Genomic DNA, 11495 nt, shown 5'->3' on the forward strand with positions numbered 1-11495 from the left:
AAATGCACAAAAAGGTGATCAGGTAATATGGATAAAATAACATTTCTCTCTTCTTTATGGGTCATGAAAAAGCCATTTTCAGCCTTTGGCAGACAAGTTCTGCATTGTGGACTCCTGGGTCCTGTACATATAAATACGTTTTACGTAATAAAGTTTAGTTTAAGTGTGTGTGTGTGTACCTGCTATGCAGGCAATAAGCAATAATATTACAGCCTCTATATATTCAGACTGCAAGTTGTTGCTGCATTTTGCCACCAGGTGGTGCCTTATCCACAAGAGTAGTCTGGCTGTAGAAATGTCTAAAGCCAGACCATCATTGCACTTTATTTCCTCATTATCATTTGTGCATAATTAGTTTGTAATACTATTTTGTAATTATTATTTTTACTATTAGTTATTCTTTATTTACATTTACATTCTTTATTTACATTGTAACATATACATGTCTATGTCTCTATACTGTTTAGACTCATAGCTCATAGCTTGTGATGGTTTTGGGTATATTCAGAATTAGCCATGATGGGACAACATGCTGTATTTTTGTGTTACACAGAATCCCAGCAGCTAACTGTGAGTGAGTGTTTGACCTCCACTGCATAGGCTTAATTAATGACCTTTCCAGTGCACTTGCCTTTAATAACGCTCTAATTAGGAGTTCCATTAGGATCTGTGAGCCAGCCAGCTAATGAGAAGTTAAATAGAAAAGATTTCGCTTTCTGGTGGAACAATCGAAAAAAAAAACCCGACAGCAATAATGAGGGACAAATGCCAGCTAACAACAGAAAGGGTGAACTGTTATTACATTGCTCTGATGAGTGAACAGTTGTCCTAGAGAAAAACTTTAAGGAATAATTTGTAAGAATGTTTAATACTGTGGCAGTATTTCATCTCCCCTGTAGTCACATGCACTAAAACAAGAATCACACAATGAAGAAACTGCTCAAGTGAAACTCAGTATGATTAGACAATATACCAGCCAAATAATAAAATGCTGCATGTACAGTACAGATGTTCAGAGTGTAGTCCAGCTCTTCATGACATATGGAAAGACGTTTCCACCCTGTCTGTGGCTCCAGGCTTGTTTTTACTGTACATTTCAGTCTTTTAATGAATGTATTTTTGCTTTGGATCTGTGTATGGCATTTAACAATAAGGAAAACGTCATATGTCATGATCACATCCACCTATAGTTATCATAGTGCCGACTGCTGTACAGTGACTGACAGTAAACGTCCCTGCTCGATGTTATTAGACAGTAAATGTCATTGAGAGTGGAGCTTAAAAGCAGTTTACTACTGTACTGTCTATTACTTCTTGCTGATGAATGATCGTGTTGCACATACATTTAAACACATGCAGTAACACACTTGTTCTCTGCACTCATGCAGTTCCCTCTCTGTCATCAGCTGATCTACACACCTAAACAGGAGCATTTTCCAGGCAGGTGCTCAAAACTAAAGGTGTCTACCTTTGCTAATGTCATTTTATTTCCTCTCTTTATTCTCCTCCTCTTCTCCACCCGTCCTTATCCCCCTCTTCATTACCCTCTCTTGCCTTCTCCACATCTTTGCTACTGCAAAATCCCAGGCTTCCTCAGCACCGGCGATCAGTCAGCTAAAGGAAACTATGGCCTGCTGGACCAGATTCAAGCTCTACGTTGGCTCAATGAGAACATCGGCCACTTCGGCGGAGACCCAGAGAGGATCACCATCTTCGGTTCTGGAGCCGGGGCGTCCTGTGTCAATCTCCTCATACTTTCGCACCACTCAGAGGGTAATTGAAGACTCCGTCCAATTGTATTAATTGTTTACTTCCTTGGTACAACATCCAGTTTTCGTCATTTGTCACCTCAGCATCCCTGCCATCCATGCGTTCTTTTTTCTTTCTGTATTTCTTTTAGTAGATACAATAACACAGACATTAAAAAAACCCAGGCTCAGTGGATATCATCAATTCTTGTTGCTAATAGCCTGGATCCAGACCTGTGAATCACTCATTAACCACAAAACTCTTGACTAATGGATTCTGGCAACTTACATGAATTCCACTTGATCCAGCGATGTTTCAGCCCTCAGCTTACATGATTCCTCACCATTCCCAGAAAAGCCAGAATGCATACTTATACACTCTTTCTGTTTATTTCTTCTATATATGTGCTGGAAACACATAGTGATGCACACCTGCCAGACTGATTTAAGGTTTTTATTGTAAAAACTTCAACAATAAGGTGTCCCTATGTATTTATTTCTGGAATCACCTGTGTGATACTAGCTTTTATTTCCTCAATTTATAAATGTAATTATAGCAGCAACGTCCTGTAATACCCATGTGGCCACATAGAAACTCAGGTAGCAGCATTCAGCCCAGAAATTAAATCCTGTGATGTTCACTTGACACCTCCACCCCCAAAGGAAAACACAGCTTGTCCTTTGAACTGAAGTATTTAAGCAGCAAAGTGGTTAATGAGTGAGTCCAGGTTTGCTGCAGGTTATGTTGTTCATATCTATGCAGGATAAATGGAGCTCCAGCATTACCCCACATTGACTTAGCAAGTGCTCCTGGGGCTGATAATGTTCCATTGTTCTGCAGTCGAGAGGCTTTAGAAACCATCGAAAACCTACATACATCTCACCTCATGCTCCCCATTACCAACACCACACCCCGAGGGCTAAGTGTTAACATTACAGCTCCAAAAGACAGAGGTTTACGGACCAATTGACTTTGATCTGAATCGAGATTAATGCGGCTGATGACCCACAGCCGAATGGTCGTGCACCCACAGCCTTTGATCATGCGGTTCTTGAAGCTGTCCTCCTCTGATCACAACCACTCTGTTATCTACGTTGTTCTCTCTCCTTCAATATCTTTCTCCTCTGTTCATTTTACTGTAAGGCTCTCACCCACACACACACACACACACACACATAATGCAAAGGACAGATACAGGGAGGAAATGGTGGATGAAAAGAAAGAGAGATTAGATGTTGCATGTTTACACAACCACACATCTGTCTCAGTCGCTGCTCTGTGTATGTCTGAAGTACCAAGCAGACATCTGACACAGCTCCAATTTGGACTAGCTTTTGTCTGCGTAGATGTGCCTTGAAAGCAAATGTGTTGGAATGAACATCTGTGCATTTCTGCTGTATCTCTGCTGTGTCTGATTAACCCCAAGCCTCTATAATAACACTGTCAATTAATCCTTCATATTAACCCATGTTTATATATTTATATCATGATCACAGTGGTCACTAAGTGCTTCTAGTTTGTATATAAGTGTCAATAGGTTGAGTGTTGCATTGTTCAAAAATGTAACAAAATAATCTGCATCACAGAAAAAAGCCTAGCTTCCCATAAAGACTGGGGGCAGAGGTAAACACTTGCTTACACACTGTAAAAGTTTAAGTAAGTTGTTCATCACTGAGAAGTATCTATACTGGATAGCTCCTCTTCAAACTATACATTCACAGACTTTAAGGATACATAAGGATTAAACAAATATGTGTTAATTGGTGAGCTTTAGATGAGGTTATTTTCTAATTGGCAAGCTGCTTCTCTCTACTTCCAGTCAGCCAGGCTGTGCTCAGCTAGGCTAATTACATCCCATCTCCAGCTCTGTACTTAATGTGCAGACATGAAAGCGGTATCATTCTTCTCTTCTAACTCTCAAAATATGAAGTGAAGAGGTGTATTCTCTAAAATGCGGCTCTTTTAACTAAATCGTTTTACTTTGAGATGGCCAGATGTTTTGCACACTGGCTCTCTACACTTCCTGTCCAGAAGCCACCAATGACTGCTGTTGATTGTTTTTAAATAGCATCCAGAACTGTTTACAGTCATTGTAGTTTAAAGATTAGATTTTCAGGAGCTTCCTGGTTTTAATCTCTGTGTGTATAGTAGAGGGACCCTAACGTTTGGGAAAGCCTGTATTAACCCCTTGTCTCCTGTCACTGACAACCAACCCCCTGTACAGCCACCTGTCCATTCTCATTCTCCTACACTGTCATCACCCCATCGTCATCATCGTCTTCATCAGCATCTAACGATGTTACGTCAACCCACTTGATGCCGTCTGTCACACTCTCCCCTGTCCCCTGCCAGGTAAGGAGTCTCTGTCACCCTCGCCCTTAAGGGACACCAATCATATCAACAGCAACACAGTGTCACAAATCAAGCCTGAAGGCAGACATACAGTGTGAATGACAGGACAGAAGTGTCAGATGGGATAGATGGGATGGAGGGGGGGCGCTGCAATTGATACTGATATGGTGGATATAGAGGGGAAGACAGCAGCCAACATATCCTTTTATTAGGGTGTGAGGTAAGATGAGTGGAGGAGGAAAAGAAGGGGGAACTGTCTTGTGTAAAAAGGTAGAATAACATGGCATATAAGAAAAGAAAGGTAGCCAAGTAGAGGAAGGTACTGAGCAGGAAAGGTAAAAGGCACTTAGGGAGTGACAAGCAAACAGATTTTCTCAAGACAAAAAAAAAAAAAAAAAAAATACCCACCTCCCACTTTACTGTTTCCTGCTCTGTCCCATGCAGTGCACACATAGGTGTAGCCAAGCTGCTTCAAACTGTAATTGATTTCCCAGGGAAAGGCGACTCTGCTTAATAATTAACTGACCAATCTTAAAGGAGAGGGAAGAGAAAGAAAAAAAGAGTGTGCGAGGGAAGGAGTGAGGCAGGCAGTCCCTTAACGAGCCACTTGCGTGGTTCAAACAGCGCAGGACAGGCAGAACTAAGGAGGCAGAGAGGAAGAGAGGCAGGGAGAAACACAGATAAAGAGAGGCTGAGAAAAGAAGCAGTCAGCACAAGAAAGAAGTAAATGGCTCTTTTGACATCTCAGATGAGCCTATTCCCAGTTCTGCCTCTATTTCTTGAGATACAGCACTATAACATACTCTATCTGTGATGCTTGGGGTCTGTAGTCCCAGCTCACATCTGTCAGCTTTGCTCCACTGAGAATGATAAAGCATCACAATTGGTGTTTTTTAATATAGGGAAAGTCTGAAGGTAGACAAAGAGAAAGTGGAGTGTGACATCCATATCAAGTAGTCTCTCCGTATTCTGTCCAATTCCACAGCTGAACTTTACAGAGCTCCATGCTTACAGCAAAAATGCTGAACACTTGGGACAACACACATCATCGAGTGGGATCACCAACATTTTACCATGATTTAGGATGTTGTATTCAATATTGTTAATGAGTTTCCTTCTGCTCTTCCAGGTCTGTTTCACAGGGCCATTGCCCAAAGTGGAACTGCCATCTCCAGCTGGTCTGTCAACTACCAGCCCCTCAAGTACACCAAGATCCTGGCCCGGAAGGTGGGCTGCACCTACACAGAAACAGCCGACCTGGTTGACTGCCTGAGACGGAAGAACTTCAGGGAGCTGGTGGACCAGGACATCCAGCCAGCCCGCTACCACATTGCCTTTGGCCCAGTGGTGGATGGAGATGTAGTGCCCGACGATCCTGAGATCCTCATGCAGCAGGTAACAGGCTGGTACCAGTATCAGAGATGGTACTGGAGACACGGGTTATACTGGAGTATTACTATGCTAGTCGAGTGACTTAAACTATGATGATACACCAGACAAAAACATGAACTACTCTCACTACTCTGTGATGTTAGTGATATGCTTTGCCTTGATATTTTTATTTGCTACATTTATTTATTTATTGTGATCCTTTAATAAAAAGCACTGTGTTGTTGCAAACTGTTCATCGTGGAGTTTAGAAGAAGTGAAACTGAAGTAATAAAACAATAATTCCATCTGGTGGAAATACCTTTGCTGTCTCAATATTGCTTTCAAGTCATTTTGTGAAATAATGCAAACATATGTAAGGGAAAGAAAATAAAAGGAGAAAACATGTACATTAGAGAAACTGACCAGACATGTTACTGTTATTAGCATAACAATTCATAAGCTAGAAGCAATAATTGACCATCAAAATATTTCTGGCTCATATAAGGGAAAAATTAAGCACATCAAAAACCCTTTAACTGAGCTTTTTTGTGCATTAATTGCCACTGTAGACCTGATGAGGGTTTTCAGGTGCACTGTTGAAGCCATCAATGGTATTTTCCTCATGATGAAACAAATCTGATGTATTGTTAGCAGTAAGTAATTAGTCAGTAATTGTCAGTAATTGCATTATTGAGCTGTCCCTGTAGTGATGATCCTACAACCCAAGGTGTACACCATTACAAAGAAATGATACCTTACAGATTTGTCTTGTCTTAAATGTCACTTTGAAAATATAAATGACACTGATTTGATCTTACAGATTAATACACACAACAAAATTCTATTCAGTTGCCTTCAGTGACATTGCAGTGTTTTTAGATCTGTGATGTTCAGTACATGGAGACTGAAAAGCCCTGCCCTTTGAATACCAATACTCAACATGTTCTTCCATTGTTTCACCACCAGGGGGAGTTCCTCAACTATGACATCCTAATAGGAGTGAATCAAGGAGAAGGGCTGAAGTTCGTGGATGACAGCGAGGACAATGATGGTATTTCAGCTGCAGCATTTGATTACACCATCTCTAACTTTGTTGACAACCTCTATGGATACCCTGAAGGTGAGAAATGTCCACAGCATTTGTCTTTCGCACTTCAAATTTTTTCATACAACATCCTCTCCCTCCTCTGAGATGACAATAAAGAAGAAATTTCAAAATATAAATATGTAAACAGGTCACTAACAAGGTTCAATACAATAACTATATTCATCAAAACCTGAGAAAGACGTCACATGACACTGCTGTAGTTTGGGGATTTTTTTTTAAAAGAGCTGATTACATTTTTTTATGAACAAAGTTTACATCAACTACAAAAAAAAAAAACCACAAAAAGTGAAGTGTTTCCATACTGAAGAGATCATCATCAAGTTTATCTTTCACTGTGGTAGCCCTGTGCTTTGGCCTCTGGGGCTCTGTGGGCTCTAATGCTGTATCTCATTATCCCCCAGCCTGTCAGCTCCCAGTCACATTGCTGTGATTTCAAACAGATCAGCCATATTCAAAATACAGACACATTTGGATAATATTGTCACATCCTCTCTTTACTGCCATTCGCTCATTCTGTCCTCCGAGAGGTGAAACATGCTTCGCTCAGTTTCTCTCTCCACTGTCCTACACATACACATACAAACACAGGTGCTTCTTTCCCATTTCCTGTCACTCCAAATCATCTTGGCAAAGTGTACTTTGATTTTCCATCCTGTCTCTACTTTCTTCTTAACTTAGCACAATTTTCCCCCTTTCTTTTTCTCCTTTTCCCCCTGTCCTTTTCCCCTCCCATGTCTTATCCTTCAGGCAAAGACATTCTGAGGGAGACCATTAAGTTCATGTACACTGACTGGGCTGACAGGGACAATGGTGACATGCGAAGGAAGACCTTATTAGCTTTGTTTACGGATCACCAATGGGTTGCGCCAGCAGTGGCCACCGCCAAACTCCACGCAGAATTTCAGTCCCCGGTTTACTTTTACACGTTCTACCACCACTGCCAGACCGAGACACGACCTGAATGGGCCGACGCCGCCCATGGAGATGAGATACCGTACGTGTTTGGCGTGCCCATGATCGGTGCCACAGACTTGTTCCCGTGCAACTTCTCGAAAAATGATGTGATGCTGAGCGCCGTCGTCATGACTTACTGGACCAACTTTGCCAAGACTGGGTAAGTCATGCAGATGATTTTATTTCATATTATTAACATGATTTTTAATTTTCTTTTTTGCTTTGGAGTACAACTAACTAGCCGGTTTAGTGCCTCTTCTCAAGCAGAGTTGAAGTTTTTGCTTCCCTTTTCCTGAGAGTAAGAGATGTGTATGTGTGGTTAGGAGACGAACTCTAACCATCTGTTAGTACAGCTGGTAAAGATTTAGTGCCCTGTCTCATTTTTGAAAGTTCATAAAATAACTTAGGGTGTATTTAAATTTTCAGAGACAACGCAATGAATAAGTGTTTGAACCACAGTGATTCAACCCTTGAGTTAAAACCTGTAACTAAGATGTCCCCTCTGTTCTCCACTAGGGACCCCAACCTGCCAGTCCCTCAGGACACCAAGTTTATTCACACCAAGCCTAACCGCTTTGAAGAGGTAATCTGGACCAAGTTCAATTCAAAAGACAAGCAGTATCTCCACATCGGCTTAAAACCTCGTGTTAGAGACAACTACAGGGCCAACAAGGTGGCCTTCTGGCTGGAATTAGTCCCCCACCTCCATAGTCTACATGAGGAGCTCTTCCCAACCACTACCCGCTCACCACCAGGCCCTGGCCCAGGCACCCACAGACCCTGGCCCAGAACACCAGGCCCTCGCACCACCCGCCACCCCTACCCTACATTCCCCTCTGACCCAGAACCTGAGGGTTCAGAACGTCCACACCAGGAACTCTTCCCAGGAGACACACGGGACTACTCCACTGAGCTGAGTGTGACAGTCGCTGTGGGGGCCTCGCTCCTCTTCCTCAACATCCTGGCCTTTGCCGCCCTTTACTACAAGCGTGACAAGCGACATGAGATGAGGCGCCACCGGCTGTCTCCTCAGCGGGGCGGGCCTGCCAATGACCTGGCTCACAGCCAGGAGGAGGAGATCATGTCTCTGCAGATGAAGCACTCCGAGCACGATGCTCACCATGACATGGAACCCCTCCGGCCCCATGACATCCTTCGACCCGCTTGCCCACCTGATTACACACTGGCGCTTCGCCGTGCACCCGACGATGTGCCATTGATGACACCTAACACCATCACCATGATCCCCAGTACCATCACCAGCATGCAGCCTCTTCATGCATTCAACACCTTCCCCGCCACTGGCCACAACAACACGCTGCCCCACCCCCACTCCACCACCAGGGTATAGTAGGGACTGGCCTGACAGCGCCACCTAAGGACCAGGAAGACTGGCTTTGCTACTGTTGTAATGAGGAGACGTCTGGATGTGGGCCTTTATTCTTTTCTCTTATTCTCTTGTTTCTCCAAAAAGCAACTCCAGCTCTTAGCAAACTTAGCAGCTCCTTCCACTGGTGGCACGTGGAGAAGCAACTGAATGACAAGGTAGCAGGTGGTCAGTTTGGGGCGAGTTAAACGTTTCAAAGACACTGTTTTCAAAGAAGGTCTACTGTTTCCAGATCTACTGTTTCCAGATTTAATCCCCCCGACATTGTCAAAGGGACGGTTGCTTTTTGCCCCTTGCTCTTTTCCCTTTTTTACTTTGCCATCATCTCTGTTTTCTCCCTGGTGTTTTATGTGCATATATAGTTCTCTTTTCTACATCCGTGTTTTATACCTGCTCTGCTCCTCTCATTCAACGTGATTCTCTCCCTCTCCCCGACGCTCCTTTACTCTAAGAATTCAAAACTTCTGAGCGATGGGCGGGGGCATAGAGTACATACAGTAAGCATATAGCTACAAAAAACACTGATCTCTTTCATTCTACCAGCATTCTTGGTGCCAAGTATGTACTATTGTGTTTGCTTTCTCATCAAAGGAGAAAAAAAGAAATTCAAGAGTATTCCTAATTACCGTCCACTAACAAATGCGTGTGTTCTCATGACAAAGTGCCAAACTGGCCCTGAATTGTGTTTTTTTTTTTCTTTCGTTCTCTCATCTTCTGTTTCCTTTTTTCAAGCATTCGTTAAATTGTTGATTTTTGTGGAAAGATTTTCTTTTGCTGAAAATATAGATATAGAGAAGTGATATTCTATATAGTTATATATAAATGTGTACAAAGGAGAAAGTATATAAATGGGTTTTCTCAGTGGGGATCTATGCATGAATTATTTTTTAAAGACGACGACAAGAAAGGACACTGTATCTGTCAATGCACGTTTCCCAAATCTATTCAAATCATATGGGTCCTATTTGGATATTGGTCTTTGTTTTACCTCACAAAATAATAATATCATACAATTTTCCTGTTCAAGAAAACTTCTTTATCTCCCGACAGTTAAAGAAGAGTCAGTCCCACCATAGATGGTTTGGTTAGAGCAACAACTGTGAACATACTCATCCGTCCCTCCATGTTATTTTGTCAAGCTGCAACACAGCAACGTCATCATCCTAGAGTAGCTACTTGTTCTTTCCATGTGTTTAGAGAAGATCACTTTTTTAGGATACATGAGGTAACATTGTGTCTTGTGTTACAGAATTATTTTTGTATTTCAGTGAGGGCGAGAAACAAAGCAGAGACAGGCAGCTTCTGCTCTCTCACATCCGCCTTCCATCCCCTGTCTACACCCCTATTTCCAGCACATGCATATTCTGTTTGATGTGTGCCTGTGAGAGCATTTGTGTGTGATATCAGAAGTGATTCACATTGGCATAGGTGGGCCCTAATTAGACAGCAAAGAGATAAAGAGGCAGACAGACAGGATCATGCCCATGGTAAAAACTTAGACTCCAAAATGAGCTCCTTCATGCAGCTTACCAAACAGTCCTGTCTGTATCAACATCACTTGTGCCCTCCATTCTTCAGTACTCTAGCTTTGTATTCCAGACTGACACCCATATTGTGGTGATCACCCATAATCACCCCGTCGCGACCACAACACTCAAGAACATCTGACTTCACTGTGTCTGCGCCGTTGTACACAATTTCTGACCTCAGCTCAGCTCTGTTTATATCCTCACACTGGGTTAGTTCACTAAGCTAGCTTCTTGTGAGCTCATCAGTTGAAAATGAAACTCTAAGCACACTGAGGGTAACTGGTTGGCCTTCATGGCCTGTGGTGCAGAGCTGCAAGATCAAAAGGGGGCTCTCCTAAACAGGGTAAAACCAACATAGTTGATACTGCTCTTTTCTTTGGGGTGTGGATGATCAGGCTTCCAGCATCAACACCACCCCCCTATGATTATCTGCTCCCAATCTCAAACATTATGGGTAATACTCTGGTTAATACAGTACATTAACAGAACCGATGTACTGTTGTTTGAGCCCACATGAAGACGTGGTAGCCTACATCCAATATGGAAGAAGTTAGTCATCGGTGCTGTCTTTGCTTGTGCTCTAGCTTTAGCCTGATTGTTTGTTTGTTTTCTATTTTAGTACTGCCTAACGGGGTGGTGGGGGAGGGCTGGAGGGGGGGTGATATACAGCACTTGTTCCTGTCAGACATTTTTGAAGAGTAAATAAATGGAAATGTGCACAATATAAAACAAAACATCTGATTTGGGTGGCCTGCTGGTAGATAAGTGCTGTGGAAGAGATGATGGACAGCAGCAAAAGAGAAAGTGCCCGCTGTGGAGAGGAGCCTGGATAAAGACTCACAGCCTTAAATGTATTAATCAGAAGCAGAAGAATCAAAAGAGAAGATGAACTGGTCACTAGCAAATAAGGAAATTCAAAGGTGTGGCAATGTTTCCACTCTCAACATTTGCCACCTCGCTCATCTGTGCTGTGGACGATCTGTGTGATTAGATTCATGCAAACCCTTTTGTACTCAGTCCTGTGAATAAGGAGACAGTGAGGGGT

The 11495-nt window shown here is 42.6% G+C and overlaps 1 protein-coding gene across 1 annotated transcript in view; it reads left to right on the forward strand.

Moving 5' to 3' along the window:
* The window catches only part of nlgn2a (neuroligin 2a), a 146062-nt gene extending 134993 nt beyond the window's left edge, over positions 1–11069 (forward strand). The window contains exons 5-9 of the mRNA XM_026298742.1: positions 1588–1773; positions 5231–5496; positions 6439–6592; positions 7328–7694; positions 8051–11069. Coding sequence (XP_026154527.1) covers positions 1588–1773; positions 5231–5496; positions 6439–6592; positions 7328–7694; positions 8051–8885 — 1808 coding nt within the window. The 3' untranslated portion in view covers positions 8886–11069. The remainder of the gene's footprint in view (positions 1–1587; positions 1774–5230; positions 5497–6438; positions 6593–7327; positions 7695–8050) is intronic.
* Positions 11070–11495: the final 426 nt, after the last annotated feature.

Source organism: Mastacembelus armatus, chromosome 18 (genome assembly GCF_900324485.2).
Source record: "Mastacembelus armatus chromosome 18, fMasArm1.2, whole genome shotgun sequence".
NCBI classification, from domain to species: domain Eukaryota; kingdom Metazoa; phylum Chordata; class Actinopteri; order Synbranchiformes; family Mastacembelidae; genus Mastacembelus; species Mastacembelus armatus.